Raw genomic sequence first — 25648 nt, 5'->3', positions numbered from 1 at the left:
ACAGATCTCACCTGATCCTTTTAGAATTAAGTAAATAAAGTTTATTGATATAGCACTTTTCACAGACATAGGTCACAAAGTGCTTCACATGCAAAAGATAAAAACAGCATAAGATACATTCATAATAACATACTTTTTTTATTGTTTTCATTTTTAATTATAATTAAATCATCAGAAAGAGACAAAAATTATTTGAACTGTATTTTTTTCATATGGGACAATGCACCAAAAATACCTTATGAAAAGAAAATACCTATGCTATCATGTATCTGAAAATGCAAAAATGCTCATTTCCACAAACAGTCCCTAGACCATTTTATGTCACAATTACAATTAAATGAATTTAGTGCTTAGTGTAGTTAATTCAATAAAAAAACCTTTCTGGACTGGTCAACACAACAGGTTCTCTACATTTACTCAGGTGAGCTAAATCGTCCAGCGAAGAGAATGCTCTTGGAGGGGTTGTGTCTAATGTAGCAGAGGAAGGGGTGATCTACGATGAATTTTTCTGTAATCAGGGCTGCTCTTTCTGAAATTACAACTCCGGTAGCAGCAGCAGCCTCCGTGCCCTCTTCATTCACCTCCACAAATGCTTTGTGCACCACCTTAGTCACAACCAGGTCATTGGCAGGAGACATACCTGAGAAAACAAGATTACAAAGATATTTTAGAGAGTATACAACAATGGGAGGAGGTCTGTTGTTAAGATTTGATGTTATATTTTTGGACTATGAAAAATGTACTACATTGATGCCAGTATGTTTATAAAATACTAAACACTGACTAAATATGTAAAAGTGACAGCGACAATGGCTCATTGTTTTTTATTTATTTTTTATTTCCTGTACATTTATATAATTATGCCTTATTTGACATCAGAGACTTGCCATTTCTACTACTTATTTAGAATTTATTATACCATTTCTCTTTGATATTATAATATGTTGTGAGCTACTGTGGCCAAATAATGTCCAAATAATTTCCCTTGTAGAGCAATAAAGTTTGTCTAAGTCTAAGTCTAAGTCTAAGTTAGAGTAGTGATTGGAAGATTGATTCGCTGTGTCCTTAGACAAGACACTTTTCCCACCTTGCCTAATATAAATGTGGTGTGCGCATGAGTGTTGGTGGTGGTTGGAGGGGTCAGTGATGCAGACGGGCGGCCTTGCTTACGTCAGTTGGCCCCAGGGCAGCTGTGGCTACAATAGTCAACAGTAGCTAAGTCTGGAGTGAATGAATAATGCACTGTAAAGCTCTTTGGTGTAATTTTTTGATTAAATCAAGTAAAGGTGGGACAACTTGTCAGGAGCCTGGAGACCCATTTCCAGGACTTGGGCTCAAGTTGTTCTACCAATAGACCAGTATTCTTCTGTCTGTTTTGCATGTTTTAGGTTGATGGGGGAAATTATAGTAGAACCACCAAGCTACCAACCACATTTGAGCCTAATCAATGGATTTCAAGTCTCAAAAACAAGAATTCCACATCAGGACTAAAAGAGTATTAGATGTTCCATAAATAAGAAAAACAAGGGAAATCTTAAAATCAACAAAATACCTCCATATAAGCAAAATCTCACCAGAAAGGTCACTCTTGCCCACATCGAAAGCGTCCACCATCCCCATTGATATCAGCACTTTGTTCAGGTCATAGTTTTCTTCCATCTTGAATCTGGGCAGTCTCACTTCGACCTCCACGAATCCCATTGTATCTCGGTCAGTCCACTCTTTAAACTTATCATAGGTCAGGTCTTCCTCCAGCTTAAAAATATATAAAAATACAATTGCAATAAGGTTTCAGTATGATGTAACAGTTCTACAATATGAAATGCTTTTACCTTTTCTAAGCCTGTTGTTTCATCTTCAATGTCATTTGGTAAAAGTATCACCATACTCAGATCTTCTCCTTCATATGGCATTTCTAGAACCTGTCAAACGTAAAGGAAGTAGTTAATAACACTGTTTCCTATGCAAATATGTTTAATGTTTGACAGCATGTAGCCATATACCTTACAGTTGGCCTCTTCAATGAAACTGAAATGGAATTTAGCTTTCTGTATCATCAATTTGACTGGCTTTGTGTCAGTCTGAAAAATATATCAAATAATACAATAGCAAATTAAACACAATTCAAATAAAAAAAAACAAAACACACATACACTTTAATTAATTATTATTAATTAATCATTGGGTTTATATAGTGCTTTTCAAGACACCCAAAGAACCTTGTAGTGCATTATTTATTGACTCCACACTCAGTGGTGGAAAGATACTGTCGTAGCCACAGCTGCCCTGGGGCAAACTGACGGGAGGGAGAAAAATACTTTAACTTTTCAGTCCATTTAAAAAATGTAGTGGAAAAAATACAGATACCTTCTCTCAAATGTAGTAAAGTAAAGTAAGTAAATTCTAGATATCTAAAATGTATACTTAAGTATAGTACTTCACTTTTACTTTGTTACGTTTGTTGTTTAAATGTCTGTATAGATGTGTTAATGGCAGCATGCACTATAATAATGTGCAAGAATTATATTTTTTTATTATTTACCTTATTTAGTCGAAACTCTCCATCAATTGTATTCTCCTCCTTAAACTGAGAGTTCCATTTACCCTTGAAGTAAATGGCATTGACCAGCACCAGCCTGGTTGAGGCATCCACCACTCCAGCAGGGAGCAGGTTGGTGATTTTATCTACAAATGGGGAATTACGCAAAAACATCAGACTATAAAGACAATTCCCAGCTATGACAAAATGAACTTTTACTACCACCAAAAATGCAAAAACATCAGTGCTGTGAAGTTGATAGAGTAGTTTTGTTTTAGACAGTTTTTACGACCCTGCGTTATAATAACTACACTGTGAATAGCCTAAATAAAGAATGGACAAATAGTCCAGATAATACTGAGAATTGTTTAAAGGCATACTCTGTAACTTTCTGGGTGTGGGCCTGCTTGTTTCTATGAATATATCATTACTCTGCTGGAATGTTCCACAGTATGACATTAAACAGCTCTACCTTACATTTATTCAATTACAGGTGGCTTTATAGCTCAGAAATACAGGCATTCTAACTGTGAGCGGGTTTGCCTATCCACAGATCTGACCTGTAACTTTGTCTAGTTTGGTCTCCCTGCAGATAGAAAGGTTTAATACCATAGTGTGAAACATTCCAGACAAAGCGATAACATCTCCTTGGAGAAAAGCGTTTGATGTATCCTCCACCAGAAAAGTTACATAATGCACCTTTAACAATATTTATTTCAGCTGACCCCATCTGTATTAAATTTGACTGGCCTGTAGAATGTTTTGATGTAATCTGAAACCCAGCAATATGATTTACTTTGAGTCTGTTCCTCCACCCAGTTGTTGATGTGGACCCTGGACTCTTCTGGATTGGACACAAAATCGACAGTTTCCAACTCAGCGCCATAGTGTTTCTTTGTTTCAGCCAAAAAAAGCTACAAAAATATTGAATCGACAGCCATTAATTCCTTTGTTAATAAAGATAAACACTTTTTACTGACAAATTACATGTTACCAAAATACTCACCTTATCAAATGTGTATTGTTTCTCTCCATACAGCCTGTTGGCAATACTCAGGACATACAAGGCCTCGGGTTTGTTGAGTTCAGTGAGCAACTGGGCAAAGCTTTCGTCCACATTATCTTTTCCACCTTCGGGTTTAAGGCACTGCGAACAGCCAGAGAAGACCTAGTGATTATAAATACATATCACATTGAAATACTAATCAATAAAGGCATGAATTGTGTTTATAATCAAACGTTATCAGTTTTAATTACAATTGCAATTCTTGAATTTTGTTAGAAAACACCATAAAGAGCAACGAGAAGCCACACGAGTTTGGGATTGCAATATGATTCTTCACCACCAGATGTCACTGAAAGCTGTTTTATTATGAATTATAATGCTCCTTAATACAACCGTATAGACAACCGAATGAGTTTCCCAGTTTCCTGTTGTTGGTATTTAGAAAGAGAGAAGAAAGAAAATATTAGTTACCAATAAACACATCAATACATAGAAAAGTGTGTTACAAAAGCATTTATATAAAGAGTACCCAGGAAAAATGACCTTCAGGAATTTTAACAACAACTGGATGGATACAGTTTATGTAAATGCTCTTCCCCAAACCAGATAGTTAAGAATGTATTAGTGTTGGTTACATCTTATTTTAAAGGACCTATATTATTATATATTATATTCTGATTTATGTTATGATGTTGTTTCCTCATCAAAAACATACCCAGAGTTGTGTTTTGTTGAATTCACACAAGGTGGAACAAAGCTTTTTGAGCTTTAAAGATGTATACAGACTAATAATAAAGGATTACTCAGCATGTGTGAATGAAACAAGATGCAACAAGAGTTTCTGAGGAGGTAACAGTATTATAACGTGTCTCAAAGCTCACAGTCCATTTTGCACAATATAGGACCTTTAATTTTTAATTTAATTTTTTTCTGATTTGAGCACCTTGCGTAGATAAGCGGGCAGACGGCTGGTCCTCTGAATCTGGGTCCTCATTTGCATCCTGGTTTGCATCTGGGACTGCATGAGGTACGGCCGGTCAGTCTGAAGTGAACACTGAAGATCATCTCCGGATGGTGGGGCTGAAGGCTCCGAAAAGCCCAATACCTGGTGGATATAGTGAAATGTAAGCACTTCAATTATGGCTATAAAGATTGATGGAAATATTATAATGGAAAAGGTTATTTTCAAACTTAAAGGTACACTGCACAACTTTTCTGGTGGCGGGTTCACTACTTACTTGTTGATGCATTTTTGATTATTTTTATGCAATCTGATACTAAGTGACATTATTTCAAAACATCAATGTATCATATATTTAATTAACAAGAACAGGTTGAAGTTAAAAAAAAAGTTTGAAATTGCTGTTGGTGTTGCAGGCTCCAAAAGGCACAGCACCTGGTGGATATAGTGAAATGTAAGCACTTTAATATATGGCTATAAAAAGTGATGGGAATTTAAAACATTTTCATGCATTACAAGCACAGGTTGAGGTCTTGTTTGACATTGTTTTCCTGTTTGCAGCCATTCACAACTAATGGCCAAAAAATTTATTTTTTTATAAGTATAAGTACAGCTTATCTGATGTAAGCAGCTAAAATGTAGTTATGTTATTGTTAATAACATGTTAATATATTAAATGCAATTCGGATCTTTTTGTTTCATTTGAGGAGCAATAACTGGCAAATGTAATCAGTTATAAACAACCTATTTTTCCTTTTTTCATTCATTTAAATGTGCACTTTGTAACTTTTCAGGTTTCAGAGGACCTGCTTGCTACCATGGAGATGCTATTGCTTTGCCTGTAGTGTTCCACAATACTTACTTTGAGTTATTTTACCTCATCACAGATCTTGCCAGTAAATTGAACTGGTGACATCTCGTGCTTGTTTCTATGGATATCGAAAAGTTTAATGCCATACTATAGAATATTGAAGGTAAAGCAATAGTGTCTCCATGGGGCCAAGTGACTGGCAAAAGGGTACCAAAAAGGTTAGATATTGCACCTTTAATTTTGAAGCTACATTTCGAAAAATGGTACAATGTTAGTGCCAAGTTGACCTTACCTTAAGGCCATAGCAACTTTTTAACAATTGTTAACAAAATATCGCCTAGTTATGACATAATTTGTTGTAAACCAGTTAGGGACTGACTCATTACCGGTAATTATTGTATTATACCAGTACTTTCATACGGATGCCACCCTAACGACAGGCCCTGCCAAGTTCAACATGGGAACATTCCAAAATCAAATAACAGTAAAAGATTGTGAAATACAAGTCCAACCATGCCCCACATGGATTTGATATCACCCACATATTTGCATTGACTTGTCTGACTCATGGGTGGGTTAAAGGATTTTTCCATCAGCTCATTTGTCCACTTGTCCTCAAGGGCTTTGTCATTTGATTCATGGTTGCAATAATTTTTCCAATCAGCAGTATCATGAGAAAAGCAAACAATTAATAAAGATCTGTTCTATATAATGGGTGTATAAGATATATGTATAAGATTCATACATTTAAATAACATTGCTTACTTCTACAGCGTTTGACATGATTTCCAAATTGAACCATGTAAGTAATAAATAAGTCAAAGGTTAAAAGGTGTTTAAATGTGCACTGTGTAACTTTTCTTGGGGAGGGTTCGCCACATGCTAGTCTCCATATAGATGTACTTAACTGTTCAGCCTGGAATGTTTCACAGTACAGCATTAACCTTATCTGTCTCCATGGAGGCAAATAGGCCAAGGCACAGATCATTTCGGTGGAGAGGCATGCCCGTTCACGCAAGAATAAATGATCTTAAGGTATTTCTGAACAATTAAATCACCTCTCATAAAACAAAAAAATGCCATACTGTAGAACATACCAAACAAAACAATAACATCTCCCTAAAGACAAAAAATTTATGTACCCTCCAACAGAATAGTTATACAATGCCCCTTTAAAAAAATTTTTAAATATCGAGAAGACCTACCTGAACTCTTTAAAGATGCACTGCGCATTGTTTCTGGTGGAGGGTCCACCACCAGTTTGTCTCCATGAAGATGTTATTGCTTTGCCTGGAATGTTGAATGTTACGTTATGTTATTAAACACATCCACCTAGAATTTATTCATTATGGGTGTTTCTATTGCTCAAAAATACAATAATTCCTTCTGTGAATAGGGGCAATTCTCTGTGAGATCAGTTTAATCAATACTACAGAACATTCTAGACAAAGCAATAACATTTTTATGGAGACAAGCAGGTGGCAGACATGCCCCAAGAAAAGTTACACAGTGCATATTAAAGAATCATGAAAAATGTTTATTATATTTTTGGACAACATTCATTCACATTTTTCAAGGCAGTTAGCACAAGTCAGCAGTGGGTTTACCTCGGACATCTGTGTGGCTGTGTTGCCCCTGGCGCCAAGCAGAACCATGGCCAGAGCTGCGGAGATACTGAATGGGGAGCAGAAAATGTTCCCAATTTTGTCATCTTCTATCAGCTTTTTATATAAAGCCAATGCGAATGTCGTGTTAGCCTTGCACAGTGTTTCAGAATCCATTTTCTGAAATTCACAAATGTTATCAAGTTATTATTAACCAGATTCTGTTCTGAAGTGCAAGTTTTGTTTTAGACCTGGTTTAGTTCTGGCGTAGTCCAGGTTTATTCCTGGTCTAGTCCTGGTTTATTTCTGGTTTATTTCTGGTTTAGTCCTGGTTTAGTTCTGGTCTAGTCCTGGTCTAGTCCTGGTGTCGTCCTGGTTTAGTCCTGGGTTTAGTCCTGGTTTAGTCTGGGTTTAGTACTGGTTTAACCCTAGTTTAATCCTGGTTTAATCATAGTTTACTCCTGATTTAGTCCTGGTATAGTCTGGGTAAGTTCTGGTATTGCTTCTGTTTAGTCCTTATTTTGCAATGGTTAAATTAGATTCACACTATTATAATCCTAGTTTGGTCCTACTCTGATCCTGGCATAGTTTCAAGTTTAGTGCTATAAAGATTATGCAAAGAAGTACATTTACAGAGACTTGCACAAACAACAAAAAAACAAACAAAAAGAAAAGTCTATTCTAATTCTATCTATTCTATCTATCTAACCTATTGACATAACATAACATAGTAAAAAGTATCTCTGCAACTAATAAATGAAAGAATTTGAACTTACAGCAAATTGTCTTGAGGTCAAATGTGGACTGAGATGAAGGTGCTGGAAAATTTTGAGTTTAAGTCTTTCACGTCACACCCACAAACCCATGCATGACGCCTTGGCAACAGTCGCAAATTGTTTTAGGAATCACACCCTTTTGAGAACAACACACCCAGAAGATGACTTGAGACTTGTCCTCTGTCTGGCAGTGCTTAGGTAAGACATTTCTGGCAGTGAAATTTCTTAGATGTATCAGCCCTAGTGTCATCATTCGTATCTCATTTTTTAAATCTACATTCTCAGATAGCTGGATAAGAAATAGACCTACATACTTTCACATTTATTAATGGGTGTAAAAAAACTGTTGATTGTAAACACATTCACCACATGTATCAGCAGGACTATACATGTATTTTGCTCAGTGCTTTGGCAGGTTTTTAAACATGATGCCCTTCCTTACATCCATGCATCTGCAGTCTTCTTGCCCACTTTTTGCTTGATAATTTTGTATTTTATATTAAATACGTATTAATAACTAATTTAATATTACACATATGTGTTCTTTTTATTATTACATGTATTAAAAGTCAATGATTTGGGACTACGATACTAGATCCATACAACTAAAGCATAAAATCTGGACTCCAGTCTATTTAATATGTCCGGAATTACTTTTATTTTAATGTTGTTTTTAAAAATAATAATTTTAAAAAAGTACAAATCATACGTCTTACCAGAGTAGCATTGCTAATATGAATTTTAAGCCTATTTTTTATTTTGTTTATTTTAGGAAGTTGCACGCTCACTTACGGATGAAACGTCAGGACGCAATTGTACGTGGCATCGACCAACAGCCATGATTAGGGGTGATGAGTTGTTCCAATTGAGCATTTTAAATTAATAATGCATGTTTATTGGCGTAGATTATTATTTAAATGAAATATACGTGTATTTTATCATTATTTACAGAGGCACAATGTACACAAAATACTGTACACTTCCTGATTTTTATTTAACTTTTCAACACCCCCCGTGAGCTAATGGGCCGGTCCTGCCTGTTTGAAGTAAAGCGGGAGGTTCTTCGGTGGTCAGCGGTTCTTGTTGTTGTCTGTGAAAAAAGGAATAAAAAATCTTTCAGGTAGCCTTCATGATAAAAAAAAATTGCACAGTTTTAATTAGCGATCCTCACAGATATTGATTCTCTGTTTACTGGAACAACTTTATTTGAGAAATTCACTCTATGTTTACTTAACTACGACGGCACAGCTAAGACCATGTTAGTTAGCAACAACAGCTGTCATATTTGAAGCTGCTAACTTGTGTAATACTTGATCAAACTTTCTGAACGCTTTGGACTTGGTTTCATTTTGCTGTTAAGGATGGATATGACCACGCGTCTGAAGTGTCTATTGATGGCGATCCAACAGTACAAAGAGAGCAGGACAGCCACCAATGCAGCAAAACTTCAGAAACAAGTCGAGGTAAGCTTTTATTAAAACTTGCATAAAACCCCATTGGTACAAAACGAAGAAATTTATGGTTTTAATCTTAATAGTAGCACTGTAAAGCTTTTATTACATACAGCACGACATTTGATTTTGAAAGACAACTTACAATTAGGGATGTAACAGTAACCGAAATATCGTGATATCTTATTGTCAAAGTTCTCACAATAATATCGTGGACCATCACAATATATCGAATTACAAGTCTCTTTGCTTAAATTAAGAGTTATCGTGCAGCAATAGCTAAAAAAAAGACAGAGGGAACTACATAGACCATGATCCTTTGCTCCATTTTAGTGTAGACTACATGAAGAAATAACAGTTGTAAGCACTTTTAAGTCTTAGTTTTTTGAAGTCTTGTCAAGGCATTTTAAGAGGAAAAAGTTGCATACTTACAGTTTTGTTTGCCTCCACAAAATATTGCAAAAATATCATACAGTGAGATGTATATCTTGAAAATATATTAGATTTCGATATATATATTCAATATATTACATCCCTAATTGTGAGCCTCCCCACTATATCGTGAAAATTTCCCATGATATCACAATAAATATTGTACCGTGAGGTTCATACTGTGATGATACCATATCATGAGACTTGAATATCATTACATCCCTACTGTTTATTTTTCCTTATCACAAGTAAGTTCTTAATTTTGTATGCACATTTATTACTTGTTTGTCATGTAGATTTAAAATATTGACATACAGTGCAAAAGTTATGATCAGAAGGTAGACTTGTAAATTGTTTATTTTGAACAGTATTTGCTTAACTGACTGTACACAACCAGGCCTGTCATTATAATTACTATTAAAATACAAGCTCAGCCTCTTACTGTCATAGCACAATGTATGTAACACGGGGCTTGAATTAATGTCCGAGGCACACTGATTACAAAAATAAAAGTCCTTGATTCTTGGGATGCCAATGCAATGCAATTTGTCTTATGAGGACTTTATTAGGGCTTAAAACAGACAACAGATGTTCTTATTAAGGGGCATCATGTGAGAAGATCATGTGATGCCAGATCAGAATACAAACTGATACAAAAATACACTTAGAAGAAACTATATAAGGAGGACAATGAGGTATTCAGCCTACTCGTCTTAGTTAAATGATAATTACTATATTGACTTATCATTCAGTATATGATAGATGGAGCAGCTAGTGTTATTTTTCTGTATAATGATAAATTTTGAAATGTAGGGAGATGAATAAGTAACTATGACTAATTAAAGACTAATTTTTGGGGATAATTTAACTTTTGTGTTTTTGTGTTCATGGCATAAATTTGTTTCAGAATTATCATTTATATTTTCTTCAGCAATATCTCACTCTTCAAATTTGTAATTGTGACAGGCCTATACACAACTCTCTTATTTATTTAAACCTTATGTTTGTAGGAGGTGTCCTCTTTACCCCCAGAGCAGCTGCTGACCCCGAGCCAGGCTCTGCCCACTGAATGTGTCACTGGACTTGTGGATTTAGCTGGAAACCCAAACACCAGCCTGGCCCTGACAAGCAGCATCGTCTCTCTACTGGAACAGCTGGGTAAATGAATGAATTATTGTAATTGATACTTTGCAGCTGATGTCATCAACAGTACATGGGGGTGTGACACTAACTGTAGGCTCTGCTCTGTCTTATGCTTCATTACACTTTTACACTTTAATCTGATCTTTATTTTAACACAACCTGATCAGAAAGAACTAATTTAGCTGGAAATACAACAAGTGAGCTGATTTGTGCTGTTAAACAAGTCTCTCACACGTAAAACTACAATCGCAGTTCTTGAAAATCCATTTTGTATAGATATATTTCGCACAGTCTTAAAACCTTTTGCCAGCGTTTACTTTGTTAATGTGTGTAATGTTTACTGCGTTAATGTGTGCATTGTGTCACTATGGTAACTCCTAAACATTCCACCTTTAGAGATACATGTAGCACATCCCCATTGTGATGTTGCTGCAAAATAGTAATACACCTAATATCAGTGAGGTAAAAATGCATCAGTAATAGTTTAAAGACCTGCCTGCATTTAGTTAGTTTAGAAAGTTTACTTAAACAGTGCGTAAGATTTCAGTTGTTTGCTGTGAAAGGGAATATACAGGGGTAGATGGAATAAACTTAAAATAATAACAATAATAAAATAAATACATTTTCTGTAGGAAAATATTTGTGTATTGATAAAAAATATGTTCTATTGGATTTGAAATGCTCCAGCTTGAGCAAGTCTGTGTGGAAAGGGAAGTCTGGATCGCCCTCGTCAGACTGTTACGCCCGCAACCCCACCCCGGATAAAGTGGAAAAAATGGGTGGATATAATCTAAAAATAATAATTACTGAATTTTGATGTTGAAAGACATAAAATAATTGAATGGAAAAACTTGGCTACATTTATTTTCTTGTTTGTAGTGAGTTTGACTACTGCAGATAAGTTAAGATAACCTCCTCTTGCAATCGGGAAATTTCAGCGTTGCAATTCAAAGTACAAGAACAACAACTAAAACATTTCAAGATATCTAGCAATTTCAAAATATAGCTCTCTGTGTTATCTGTATACTTTTAAAAAATCTTGTATGAAGAAAATGAATGGTCTTTTTGTGTAATTTTACCTGTTTTAGCCTGTGATGATGAGAGTCGAGAGGTGCTCCACAGCAGCTACAGCCTCACAAGTACACTGGCATCTATTATCCACAGTCACAGCGCCACACCTGGAGAACCACTAGTACTGCAGGTCGGAGTCATTCAAAGACCTCTTTCTTTGCCAATGTTTCTTTTTCTCTTTTTGTCTATAAGGCCTTTTGCTCTTTCTTTCAGTGTCTCCGGGTGCTTCAGAAGTTGACCTACAGTACTCGCATCTTCCAGTCAATGAACTATTTCCATGAACTCATCACATTCCTCATGATCAATATGTGAGTCAACAATGTACCTATAGATTTTCATTGATCTGCAATTTGAAGCTATTTGGATTTGCTTTTGCCATTATAGATACATTAGTAATGATGAGATCATTTTTATTTTCACAGACAGTCTCACAATGATGAGCTCATCACTCCGTGTCTCGGCCTCATGGCTCATCTTTGTCGGGATAATCATTCTGTACAAAGCCATATTAAATCTTTGGTGAGTGCAGTCATAATCTCAACAATTATTTTACTTGTTCTTAAGCACAATGAATCACCACTTAAAATTGTGTCTTTATTAAAGCATACATGTATTTCTTTAGACATTATTATTTTTAGCCTCCTCAGCTGAATTCTTTGCATCCTCTGCTGCTCTTTTATGTCACAATTTAATTACTTTTCCATCCCTAGTCACCATTTTTAAGTTTTACAACATGAAAGAAGAAAGTTATGGTTTTAAGTTCGTTTCAAAGGCCCTTTCACAATTTTATGTGTAAGCATATACTTTAAAAAAAGAGATATTACAACATATTATGATGTTATAGCCTTGTGGTTTGAAGAAACACAAGTTCTTCCTGCTACCGTGGCCGTAACTCACGCCAAAACAAGCACAAAACAGCAGTGTCAATTGAGCAGGGTCAGTCTCCTAACTGACTAATAAATGACAATAGGACCTTCCCATAAACTTCTCTGCACGGCAACCAAGAGCACATACAAAAGCGGTTATATTAACAACAAAACATTAACAGTTACAAAAACAACAAAAACTGTCAACCCTGAAATAAACACAAAATATCAGATCATTACAACAAAATTTCTTTCTTTTATTACAGGACAACGTAAAGCCTTTTTACCGCACACTCATAAACTTCTTGGCTCACAACAGTCTGACGGTGGTGGTGTTCACTCTGTCCATTCTGGCCAGTCTCACAATGAATGAGAAAGTTGGAGAGAAAGTATGTCCCAAAACACTACCTATATTAATATTCTACAACTTGGCCAACATAATTACTGACTTATTATTTTTTATTTATAGCTTTTTGATGCCAAGAACATCCACCAGACATTTCAGCTCGTGTTCAACCTCATCGTAAATGGCACGGATACTTGTAAATACGCTGTTGACCTTTTGGTTGATCTTCTTAAAAATGCAAAAATAGCAGATTATCTAACCAGGTAATGCTACTCTTAATTTTCCTCTCTCTTTTGCAAATTATAATATTCAAATGTATTTTTTTTTTCATTATTTGTATACATTTATTTTATTTTTTACATTTAACTTTGTTTTCCTCAAGGTATAAGCACTTTTCTGTTTGTGTGTCAAAAGTTTTGGGACTTTTACACTCAAAAGATCCTGAGTCAGCTGCTAAGGTAAGATACATTAAATATTGATACTTTATTGATACTTTACAGTGACATCATGCTTAGGGTGTTCTACATGTATGTCTGTGGCGTAATGGTCAGTAGTAGACACACTGAGAAAGAAAAGGGTACTACAAATATAATGCATTGTTATTATCATTCAATCTACTTTATTTGTATAGCACATTTTAAAAAAACAAATCACTTTTCCAAACTGCTGCACATACTGGCAAAATAAGTGCTATAATACCTGTTATAAATATAAATTTGAGTTTTACACCAATGAAGAAGGCAAACACTGCCATGAAAGTTAAAAAAAACAAAAAAACAATATACAAATCAGATAACCTGTTGTACTTTAGTTGTTTTTGGACAGATTGTGTTACATCAAAGTTCAAATTAAAGACTAAATTAAAAAGTAACAGAGCTTCAGACAGAACAGTGCCAACAGTTAGCCTCCCACCCCCAGAGAATGTTGAATACAGCTGCTGCAAATTATCAGTACAGTAGGTTTGGAGCATTTAAGATTTCATTTGACCATTTGAACTGTTATAATGTAATGTTGTAAAGTATGATTTTTTGACCTAGTTCACTAATACTTCTGTAATTCTTCAAACCACATGAACACTACAAAACAAGTTTGCACTATCTATTTTGAGGTTAGATAATAGTATTTTTCCATCCTTCTTAACAGAGAAGCAAATTGACTAATATTTGTACCTTGGAAATTCAAAATTGTTGTTAAATTTTTTTGTTATAATGTTGTAAAATCATTCACATTTAGATCTGTTAATCCATTAATCACTGAAAATATGTTGCGTCAGCTTCACTTTGCCTCCTGTGGCTAGAATTTTGAACATTCTGATAACTTAGGATTTTAAAGGTTCTATACAAGGGAACAATTTTAGTCAGTTGCAGGTTTCTTTGTTTTATTTCAAACTTCTGAATTACTTAGTTATATCGGCCCTGAGTACACCTTTATTTCGTTGCATTGCAGCTGACAGAATCACATTATGTTTGGACAGGTGCTGGAGCTGCTGTTGTCTATGTGTCATATCTCTGGCCTCCGCTCACTTCTCTGTGAGGTGGTCTTCAAACCTGCCACAGCCCCTAAACTCCGTGCAGGGCGCAGACCTGGGCATGATCCTGACGTGAAGGAGTCTGGAGTGGTTCTGGTCCAGTGTCTAAGCTCCAGTGTGGATGGAGCAGAGGCACGCACACTGCAGGCTCTTCAGCTGCTACACGAACTAATGGAGGTGGGATACACAAATTAATCAAACCAGTTTTAGTCAGTATAGTATTAAATGTTTCTATCTTCATGGAGGACAAACCGGACCAAGTTACAGGACAGGTCTGGGGAAAGGTCCGCTCACAGTCAGAATGCCTGTTTTGCGAGGCATTTTTGAGCTATCAAACCACCTGAAATTGAATAAACATGTTAGAGCTGTTTAATGTCATACTGCGGAACATTCCAGGAAGAGCAATGACATATCAAAAGAAACAAGCAGGTGACAGACTCCCAACCAAGTAGTTACATAATGCACCTAGGGTAATCTGATTACTTTTGTTATCTGATTTTTACTTATGAATGTACCCAGTGTATACTGAACTTTTCTTTTCCTCTGTCATTGGAATAGACCGTCGTAATCAAAAGTAAAGACATTATTTTAGTACTAACTTGTGCCTGTCTTCTCCCTGACCTTACAGGAGGCTCTGGGCGCAGACTCTGTAGCCGACTGCGTCTTGATTTATGTGGAAATATTACTTCCTGTTTTGGTGGATCTGCTCCGAGGCCTGGACTCTGCAGAGGGAGATGCTCAGCTCAAAAAACACTGCACCAGAATCACACACGTCACCAGCCTCCTGCTTGATATCCTTTCACATTTAGGTATACAGATTTCAATATTAGAATGTTGTATTTTTTATTTTTATATCTTGTAATAGTAAGTTGTCAATTGATGTTTTGAAATAATACATTTTGTTAAGCTTATTAGACTTATTGTTAAGCCAATTTAGACTTTATTCTAAATACACTACCAGTCAAAAGTTTTTTTTTTACTACTTTCTACATTTGATATATATACAGAAGACATCAAATATATGAAGTAAGATGTATGGAATAAAAAAAAAGGTTAAAAAAAGGTAAATAACTACACAAATCCTCAAAGTAGCCACCCTTTGTTTTTATATTAAGTTTTTCCCTTTGCTACATAATTCCATGTATCTTACTTAATAGATTTGATATCTTCTATATGTATCTAAAATGTAGAAAGTGGTAAAAATGAAGTTAAAAACGTTGAATAAGAGGGCCTGTAGTTTATGTACAAGATCAGTCTGCTTTAGATCTTGTTTATACCAAGTGAGGCCTGACTTAATCCAGGTTTTGACCAATTTTTTGCCCCGTTTAGACCAGTTTTGTTTTTTAGACTAACCTTGGTGGTACTTGTGATGCAGAATATTTAACAGGTGGGACTTTGTGTGAAAAGTTTGAGAGCCACCACAAATGTAGATGTTTACTAGCAGGAACAGTGTTATGATGCTTACTTTCCACTAGATGTCACTAAGTGTATAGCTAGTTGGTAATTCAAGAGTAAATATACCCACTCACTTATGCTTATGCTCATTTACGCACTGTTTGAGTAGTTGATGGTGGAGCTGATGGGGCAGATTGGCACCTTGATTCTGCCAGTTTACCCCAGGGCAGTTGTGGCAAGTATAGCATACAAAAGGGTAGTACAAATATAATGTGTTGTTATTGTCATTCAATCCACTTTAGTTGTATAGCACATTTTAAAAAAACAAGTCACTTTCCAAATTGCTACACATACTGGCAAAATAAGTGCTATAATACCTGTTGTAAATATAAATTTAAGTTTTACACCAATGAAGAAGCAATTTGTGAAGAAAAGTTAATAAGTTCTGTTTAAACATAACATGAGGGAGAATTCTGTCCAAAATGTCACAATTTACAATCAAGAGATTTTCTAACACTTTGAACATTATTTCAAGAAAATAAAGGTGTTTTCTTGTATTTGTCAATTAAAATGTCTGTGTACATTAGAGAAGTTTTAGCCCAGTGTACATTATGAACTTCCCTAGCGTGATGTCACAATTTCCAACCAAGAAGTACAATTTCAAATCTACAAATTTGGCCAAACTGGTTTAAAAAAAAAAGAAAAAAAAAAGTGACATTTCATCTTAAATCTTAAGTATGATCTTAACTGTGTTTTGGTCAGATGAGTAGTCCAACTTGTCATAGGCACTTGAAGTTGTGTATTAGAGATTGTATGCCCCATAAAACATAGGTAGAAGAAGGTAGAAGGGTAAATGAATATGGAACAAACTCACATATTTAATTTTTACCTGGTAACCCTTAACTCCATCACTGCTGTGTGCGGAGGACTCCACGAGGACTGTGGTCTCTCGGCAGGTGAGTGCTCAGCTCTGCCTCTCGCAGGTGGAGGAGCTGCTCTCCTGTTGCCATAACAACAGCCCTCTCACCTGCCCCGCCCCCCCGTCCGACAACAGCCTCAGGTCAGTGCCAGCTACTGTAATACAACACTAACTTACAATTACTTACTTATGTTCTGACCTATATTATAATGTTGTTTTTTCATCAGAAACATACCTTGAGTTGTGTTTTGTTTCGTTCACTGTTTAACACAAATCCTGCATATTTATGTTCTTCTGTAAAATAGAAAATATTCTGTTGCACCTTGTAATGTCATGTAATACAGGAAATGTTCCACTGTGTTTTTAAACTCCATACACCTTCACTAGAGCCATTTGGATGATATCAAACCTGGAATTGCCATCTTTACTGAAGAAAAGGCTAAATGTAGACTAGACTGTAGAGAATATAGCACCATTAATTACATTTTCATTTCCAAGCTGGGTGTATTGTTTTATTTATCAGCATAAGTATGTGTATTGCTTTTATTGTTTTTAGCATTAGTAAAGTTTAGATCGCAAATGCAGTAACTGGTGGTATAACTTGCATAAATGTCACAATAATAACAAATGGCTTTGTACTGAATATAACGGTGTCTGTTTTTAGTCAGGTCAGTTCTGAGGCCCTTTTGAAAACTTTGGAACTGATGAGTAAACTCAGACAACAGGTGAAGGACATGGTGACCAGTTTTTACAAGATGCTGCAGGTGAGTAAATGTGAATGTGTTATATTAACAGAATAATATAATAACAAAATTAAAATGCTGATTAATAGGGAGCAATCAGTCGATCATTTAAAACTATTTAAAAAGACGTTTATAATAGTCAAGGTGACCAAATTGCATCACATTAAAATCAACACAATATAAAAACATTCATATTAAGTTCAATACAGTATATTTTAAAAAAAAGGGATGGGACAAGATCTCTCATTATGAAATTGCTACAAGAAAAAAAGAGTCATAATTTCAAAAAGCAGCACTACAATGACATCAAATATAAAATAATATTACAAATCAGAAATGGTGAGACAAAAATTGTGAACTGAAGTGCACAATTTTTTTAAAAGTCCCATCTTACACTATTCTCTAATCTATGTTATAATGCTGTTTCCTCATCACAAACATACCTGGAGTTTTGTTTTGTTTCATTCACATATTTAACACACAAGTCCTGCATATTTAGGCTGAATTCTTCTCTCAAACAAAAAACCCACTGTTCCACCTTGTGATGTCATGAAGTGGTAGTTTTCAGGTTAACATCTCCTTTTACATTTAGTTCCGTAGAGATTGGAAATTCCAAAGCTGAAATCATACCAATGATTCCAGTGAAGGTGTATGGAGTCTAAAAACACAGTGGAGCACTTCCACATAACATCACAAAGTGGTTTGTTTTCAGTTTGAGAGAAGAACTAGAGAAGTACTGCAGAGTTTGTTAAACATGTATGAGTGAAACAAAACACAACTCCAGGGGTTTGTGATGAGGAAACAACATTATAACTGATCAGAAAATAGTGTAATATGGGGCCATTAATATAAATTATCTTATGGATTCAATCTTGTGTCTCATCTTATGGAAACTGTCTTGTCCCACCTCTACTGAGTAAATATCGAGTTACTAATCGCCATTTTACAGAAAGCTATTTTTTGAGAGTGTAGTATAGTACCTTTTTATGTGTTTAGATTCAGTGTTTATTGTCATTGTACAAAACGCAACGAAACTTCGATAGATCAAAACTGCAGCAGTGAAAGTAAGTAAATGTAACACATGATCACAAGAAAAACATATAACTTCATATATTCATATATCAAATCTTTTAAGTCCTTGGTTTTTGACAGAGGGAGAGCATAGGAGACATTATTTTTCCTAACTTTATAGTGTAATTTATAATTGTATTTTCTTTTTCATTTTTTCCCCTATATTAATTGAGGATTATCTTTACACAGGACCAGAGAATTGTCACCCCTCTTTCGTTGGCGCTGACGTCCCATCACAGAGAAAGTGTTCAAAGCGCTCTCTCGCTACTGTTCGAGGCCACTCCTCTCCCAGAATTCCCAGCTCTTATGTGAGTCTATGGCCTGAAGAACTATTACAGTTTAACCTCGTAGTTCTCAAACAACTCATTTTCAGGAGATTGTGGTCAATTCAGGCACACACAAGGCCATACCGGCTTGTCAAAGCCTAATCCTGTCAGATCTCAGAACCAAGCAGGGCCGGGCCTGGGTAGTACTTGGATGGGAGACCGCTGGGAATTACAGGTGCCACAGTGGGAAAAACTGTTGTTGTGTCCTTAGGCAAGGCACCCACATTGCCTATTATGAATGTGGTTTGTGTGTGAGTGTTGGTGGTGGTCGGAGGGCTGCAGAGATTGGGAGAAATAGTCAAACAACGCATAGAAAGGCCACCTGGGAATCAAACCTGGAACCTTCTTAAGTGCAAGTAACCACTGTGCCGATGAATTATCAAATTTCATCTGGGAAGACTGAACTTGAGTACAGCATTTATGTTCTTCACATTGTTTGATTGTAAAATGCTGCATGCTTTCTTTCAGCCTGGGCGAGTGTATTGCTGCTAACAATGCCTATCGTCAGAGGGAGGCGGAGCTGTCCGTCAAACGTGTTGCCGTGCAGGAATTCCCTCCCACTCGGACAAACTGCAGCATTTTAGACTCCTCCACTGGCTCCATCCACAAAACTGTCAATGGTTTAGCAGACAAGATGCTCAACGGGCTAGCGGTATGAGATCTCTGCACCAAAACATGTTTTGGGAAAATGTGTAATGGCAATGTTTTTGACAAGCTTTATGTCCAGAGGAATTGACCAGAAGCCTGAAATATAAACTGACTAACTATTATAAGAATCACATTTCAGAACATGTACAGATCTAAAGTATGGGGTTATCAGTTTTTATACAGAATAAGACAGGATATTGTGTTGTTTATGGAGGAAGAGATGGTACTTAGCAAATTATAAATACTGTAATTTTTTAATTGTGTCCATTCAATTAGTGATTTAGATTTGATTGTGATTAATCTTGTACCCCTAATACTAGACTAGGAATGTTCATCTTGCTTTCCTAGTATACTAATTGTCTGTTTTTTGTCTAAATACATTTTTCTTAATATACTTATAAACTATCCATAAGTTTCAGAGAAATGCAAATCTAGCAGCATTACCATAGCAATTAACACTTAGTCAGCAATTTAAAACATTTGGAATGGTAAAATGTCCTCAAAATGTCACCTATTAACAGATATACACACACACATCTGCAGACTGTCAGGCAAAAAAAAACCTGCAATACAATCACAACAATATTCCAGATTGCTTTATAATGAAGTTTCTTTAAAATAATACTTCAAAGTCAGTGTATTAAGACGGTGTTGTGTGTAGTTACAGGAGAAGCCAAAGGATTCCCTTGTGTCAGAGGTGATTAATGTGTATGAACAGAAGCTGTCGGCATTTGAGGTACGTTTTTTTTATTTGTATGATGCCTGTTGGCCCCGTATGAGCTTGTGTTTTTATGTGCTTCCCTTTATTGTGAAATAGCAAATACAGAATGCAAGAATGTGATTTTGAGTGTGTGTGTGTGTGTGTTGGGAGGGTGTATTATTTGGGCAAAATGTAACCATGCATTGCGTTAAGTTTGCTAAAGAGGGGATATTATGCAAATTAAACTTTTTAGAGCTTTGTACCCTGTTATGACATTGTTCCCTCATCACAAACATGCCTGAAATGGCTTGAGATGTCATCAATGCATTTTTCAGTAATTTTGCAATATCTTATGGGGCTCTATTAGCAAAAACTGCCAAAATGTTTTAAGATAGTCTGAAAACTATATACAAATTGATTTAAACAACTCAACAAATCATTTCACCTATTAAAGTTCCAATCAAGTCAGGTCTTTCTGGTCATATTATGTTAAAATAAAACTCAAATTAAATTAAACTAATTGAGATACCAGTTCACACCAGCAGGGATTCTTGACATCAGCTTTGGGTTTAGAGGTCATCCATGCATTTTTCAGTAATTTAGCTCATATCTCACTGGCCCTATTCGAACCCTCCTTACAGTTAGGCTTGTGGGCTTGTACTGCTATGTCCTCCATCCCTCGGCACGGCATTTTTCCATAAATATACAAAGGTTGTTTCATTACTGGGATGCATGCCAATGTTTTGTGTGCCAAAGGGGAGTGACTTAGCATGGGGAGCAAAGGGATGGGATTTAGTAGGTGAAAAATGAAAGTGAAACATATAAAACATTTTGATATGTTTTCGGTGAATATAACTTTTCAAAGCGATAAAAGGCAACACGGTGATCTAAATATGTTATGTATTAGCAGTTACATTCATTACAAAAGAGGTGGAGCAATAAGGTTTACGTGTGTTTTTGTCTCCAGTCTAAAGAGAGTCGACTTCAAGATCTGTTGGAGGCCAAGGCTCTGGCTCTGTCTCAAGCCGACCGTCTCATCTCCCAGTTTAGAGTGCAACAAGCTCAAGCAGAGGCCGAGGTAAATACACACCTTTTTTCAACAGGATTATTCAGTATGTTATATTATTTGCATACATGTTCATCTATATCATAATATCCTATATTATGAGCCATTTAAGCGATGTTATAATGCTGTTACCTCACCAAAAACATACCTGGAGCTGTGTTTTGTTTCATTCACACATGTTTGAGTAACCCTTTAATATTAGTCTGTCTCTATCTCCAAAGCCCAAAATGCACTGATCCATCTGTGGTGTCATATAATGGTAGCTTTCAAATTAGCAGCTACTTTTTAGCTTTTGTTTAGTAGAGGTTGGAAATTCCAGGGTGAAAGCACCCAAATGAATCTAGAGAAAGTGGATGGAATTTAAAAACACAGTGGAGCACTGTGTTACCACATGACATGACAAGGTCGAACAGAGTGTTTTCAGTTTGAGAGAAGAACTCAGCCTAAATATGAAGGGTTTGTGTGTTAAACATGTGTGAATGAAACAAACTCGACACCATTATAACATAGATCCGAAAATAGGATAATATAGCCCTTCAAGTATTTATTATTATTTATTATTCCAGGCTCGAAAGCTGGGCAGCCTGTTGAAAGAGGCAGAGCGTAGGCGTGAGGAGCTTCAGTGTGACCTGGGTAATCAGGTCTTGGAGGTGGAGAGGTGTAAATCTGATATCGAAGAACTGCTCAAACACAACGGCAGACTGCAGCAGGACTCAGAGGAGCACCAGACTTTGAAGGGAGCATACAACACTCTGCTCAACAGGTCAGGGGGAAAACTACTGCTGAGAGATTTATTCATTCATTTATCAAGGTTCACTTTGTTTGTCCCAGTGGATAAATGTGTTTGAGTCTGTTATACATCAGCTCAAAACAGATGCCAGTCAAAAGTTTGGACATACATTCTTTTTCAATGTGTTTTTTTTTTTTGTTGTTGTTAATATTTGCTACTTTTTTAAAATTTTATGTACAAATAGAAGGTAACTTTTTGGTTGGGGGTCTGTTACCTGCTGGTTTCTATAGATATATCATTGCGCCATCTGGAATGTTCCACAGTATGACATTAAAACAGCTCTACTAAACATTTATACAATTACTGGTGGTTTTGTTGCTAAAAAATACCTAGAAAAACAGGAATTCTGACTGTGAGCAGGGTCGCCTCTCCACAGATGTGACCTGTAACTTGGTCTGTTTTGGTCTCCATGAAGATGGAAAGGTTTAATGCCATACTATGAAAATTTCCTGACAAAGCAATAACATCTCCCCGAGGAAAAGCATTTGATGGACCCTCCACCACAAAAGTTACACAATGCACCTTTAACAGTACTTGCGCCTCTCTTTACTGTATTTTTCCCTTTCCTTTTAGGTTGAATGAGAGTGATCGTCTGCTGAAGGAGCTGCAGGCGGCTCATATTTCTTTGACAAAGCAAAACGAGAATTTGAAGAAAAACCATGAGACGCTTCAACTGCAAAATGACAGGTTTACAGACATTTTATTATATTATATACAGTGTTTAATATTTAAAAACACCACAACCATCTCGTGTGTTTAGCTGAGTCTAGTCTTTTTGCATCAAGGAGCACCTCAAAATCAAGATTAGATCATTTCTGTACAAATAAAACATCAACCTAAAAGCTAAAAACATATTTATATATAATGTATTAACATGAGCAGTGGTGGAAGTAATGAAGTACAAAAGTAAAAGTACAATTCTTAAGTACAAATTTTAGATGTCTGTACTTAAATCCATTTTACAGTGGATACTTTTTACTATTACTACATTTGAGAGCAGGTAGCTGTACTTTCTACTCCACTACATTTTAGATCTGGAATGAAAAGTATAAAGAAGTTTTCTTTATGGTTTGAAACCTGCTGAAATGGCGGAGACTTTAACACATTTAAATTTAGTTAATGCCCAACTTTTAGCAAACCAAATACACCTAAACTGCTAGAAAAATTAAGAAATCAGTGGAATCTTTCTATTAATTAATTAGCTAAAATCTTATTCAAATGACATTCACTACATCATTCTAAAACTCTCTGTAAAATACTTACTTACTTTTTACTTAAACAGGTACTTTAATACTTGTATTGAAATAGATTTTTTCATGTGATACTTTTACTTGAGTAAATTTTTATCTTTGTATCTGTACTTTTACTTAAGTAACAAAGCTGAGTACTGTATCACAGGATGGTGGCGCTGGTGGAGGAGAGAGAGGAAGAAATCAAATCTCTACATTCAGATCTGGAGCAAAAGGACAGTGACCTGACAGGTCAGTGAATCAACAATCTGTAAATAATCCATATCTTTTAATTATGTATTCTAGTCTAATACGCAGACATTTTGTACTTTGTCCCGCTGTTGATCCTTTCATTTAGATGAATAGGTGAATAAATAGAGACAGACAAATGCTAGATAGATAGACCTTTTTTTTTTAGATAGATATATATATTTTTTGTGTAATACAGCATGGTCTTGGGTCTAGTCAGTAGCTCAAGTTCCATATTTGGGTATTATAACAAAGTAAAACGTAATCAGTGAGAAAAACTCACATTCTACAGTCCAAAAACTATCAATTGACCCCTAATCCCTAGTCCTCAGTGATGTGAACAACCTATCGCAGCAGCTTTTCTAAACATTTGTCAGATCTATACAGCATGGTCTTCTTGGGTCTAGCCAGTAATGTAAATTATCATGTTCCATATTTGGGAATTAAATTTATATATGGTAATATATTTCATGGCAAAGTACAATGTAATTAATAGGAAAAAAACTCACATGCTAGAATCTGAAAGCTTCCAATTGGTGATTTTCAGATTCTTGAGTCTCTTTCTCTCTGTCATGCTCTCAGAAGGGGGGCAAAAGATATTTTTCCTATTGACATCATTGTTCTACATAAAATAACCAAAAGGTAAAATTATTCAAACCATGAACTACAACAAAAACCTGCAATTTAACAATATCAATTTTAGCTGCCCCCCATCTGTATTAAAAGTGCATTGGGTAACTTTTTTGTCATTGCTCTGCCTGGAATGTTTCATAATATCACATTAAACAGCTCCATCTTACATTTATTTAATTACACGTGGTTTTATAGCTCAAAAATACCTGAAAAAACAGGGATTCTGACTCAGTGTGGTCACCTCTCCACAGATATGACCTGTAACTTCGTCTGGTTTGGTCTCCATAAAGATAGAAAGGTTTAATACCATACTGTGAAACATTCCAGAGAAAGAAATAACATCTCCACACACACAATGCACCTTTAAATATAACTGGTCCACAGAGTATTGTTATGTCATCTGAAAGCCAGTAATTGTCCCATCCCTTGACCTCAGTGATGTGAATGGCCTTTTTCAGAAGCTTTATAAACATTATAAACAATGCTACAGATCCAAACACACAAAAAAAAATTCTGAACATTTGTCAGATTTGCGCTCTGAGCTTCGAGCCGAGGAGCAGAAACTGAAGGAGAAGGAGCAGGAGCGGCGTGACCTAGAGGAGACTGTCGACGTCTTAAGGAAAGAGCTGGACAAAACGCAACAGGCACGAAAAGACACCAGCATCAAGGTATGGAACTTAACAGCTCCTTTTACTTTTAGTCCAGTAGAGATTCGCATTTCCATGGCTTAAATTTTCCAAATGACTCTAGTGAAGGTGTATGGAGTTTAAAAACACAGTGGAGCGCTTCCTGTATTACAATATGACATCACAAGGTGGAATAGTGTGAAAAGTGTTTTCAGCCTAAATATGTGTGTTAAATATGTGTGAATGAAATAAAATACAGCTCCAGGTATGTTTGTGTTGAGGAAACATTGTAACTCTAGTGAAGGTGTATGGTCCTTTTAAATATATGGAAAGCTAAATGTTATATTGTTATATTATAAGGCATCGTCCTTGGAGCAGCAGAAGAGTCAGTTGGAGCTGAAGCTAAAACAGAAGGAGGATGAACTGAACAAACACTCGGCCATGATCGCCATGATCCATAGCCTGAGCAGTGGCAAAATGAAGAACGACTCCAATGTGTCGTTATGACAACACTGTTTTTAACAAACCTACAGTCATGAAATTTTACATTTTTAGCTTAATAATAAAATGTGTAATGAATTATATCTTACTTTTAACAATATATGCCTTTGTAGATTTTATGATCTTACTTTATGTCGTTCTAAGTCTAAATTAAAATGTGTGACTAAAATCCTCAAAGTGTGTGATTGTGTATTCATACAAACACCCACACAAACAAA

General features: G+C 35.8%; 2 protein-coding genes across 4 annotated transcripts; one reads left to right on the top strand and one right to left on the bottom strand.

Annotated features, from left to right (window-relative positions):
• Positions 1-18: 18 nt before the first annotated feature.
• Positions 19-7810, bottom strand: LOC110171039 (leukocyte elastase inhibitor-like). The gene is made up of 10 exons (XM_020936722.2): positions 7698-7810; positions 6925-7101; positions 4489-4650; positions 3546-3686; positions 3336-3453; positions 2543-2685; positions 2004-2081; positions 1833-1922; positions 1575-1755; positions 19-640 (listed from the first exon to the last, which is right to left on the bottom strand). The coding sequence occupies exons 2-10, from the start codon at positions 7096-7098 to the stop codon at positions 414-416; spliced, it is 1314 nt and encodes a 437-aa protein (XP_020792381.2). The 5' UTR covers positions 7099-7101; positions 7698-7810; the 3' UTR covers positions 19-413.
• Positions 7811-8714: 904 nt separating this feature from the next.
• Positions 8715-25607, top strand: cip2a (cellular inhibitor of PP2A). 3 transcript variants are annotated; one of them, XM_055150744.1, is made up of 22 exons: positions 8715-8817; positions 9058-9160; positions 10591-10738; positions 11812-11924; positions 12008-12102; positions 12217-12313; positions 12927-13049; positions 13130-13269; positions 13389-13464; positions 14481-14711; positions 15163-15325; positions 16842-16989; positions 17513-17612; positions 18852-18970; positions 19457-19640; positions 20304-20372; positions 21304-21414; positions 21969-22165; positions 22766-22879; positions 23591-23673; positions 24832-24971; positions 25290-25607. In XM_055150744.1, the coding sequence occupies exons 1-22, from the start codon at positions 8720-8722 to the stop codon at positions 25434-25436; spliced, it is 2799 nt and encodes a 932-aa protein (XP_055006719.1). In that variant the 5' UTR covers positions 8715-8719; the 3' UTR covers positions 25437-25607. The 3 variants fall into 3 exon arrangements, with proteins under 3 accessions (XP_055006719.1, XP_055006718.1, XP_055006720.1); XM_055150743.1 differs by having other exon boundaries at positions 20298-20372; XM_055150745.1 differs by lacking the exon at positions 8715-8817 and adding an exon at positions 8909-8955 and having other exon boundaries at positions 20298-20372.
• Positions 25608-25648: the final 41 nt, after the last annotated feature.

Source organism: Boleophthalmus pectinirostris, unplaced genomic scaffold (genome assembly GCF_026225935.1).
Source record: "Boleophthalmus pectinirostris isolate CB_2022bp ecotype Guang Dong unplaced genomic scaffold, ASM2622593v1 HiC_scaffold_15, whole genome shotgun sequence".
NCBI lineage: Eukaryota > Metazoa > Chordata > Actinopteri > Gobiiformes > Gobiidae > Boleophthalmus > Boleophthalmus pectinirostris.
Note: the sequence above shows the minus strand (reverse complement) of the source record. Positions and strands in the feature narration are given on the sequence as shown.

Excerpts from the sequence above, each read along its gene's own strand:
- LOC110171039 (XM_020936722.2), bottom strand. The coding sequence starts at position 7,098 with ATGGATTCTGAAACACTGTGCAAGGCTAACACGACATTCGCATTGGCT. Across the intron at positions 2,082-2,542 it reads GAGAGTTTCGACTAAATAAG|ACTGACACAAAGCCAGTCAA; the intron begins GTAAATAATAAA and ends TATATTTTTCAG. Across the intron at positions 1,923-2,003 it reads TTGAAGAGGCCAACTGTAAG|GTTCTAGAAATGCCATATGA; the intron begins GTATATGGCTAC and ends TACGTTTGACAG.
- cip2a (XM_055150743.1), top strand. The coding sequence starts at position 8,720 with ATGGGCCGGTCCTGCCTGTTTGAAGTAAAGCGGGAGGTTCTTCGGTGG. Across the intron at positions 13,465-14,480 it reads ATCCTGAGTCAGCTGCTAAG|GTGCTGGAGCTGCTGTTGTC; the intron begins GTAAGATACATT and ends ATGTTTGGACAG. Across the intron at positions 24,972-25,289 it reads GAAAAGACACCAGCATCAAG|GCATCGTCCTTGGAGCAGCA; the intron begins GTATGGAACTTA and ends TTATATTATAAG.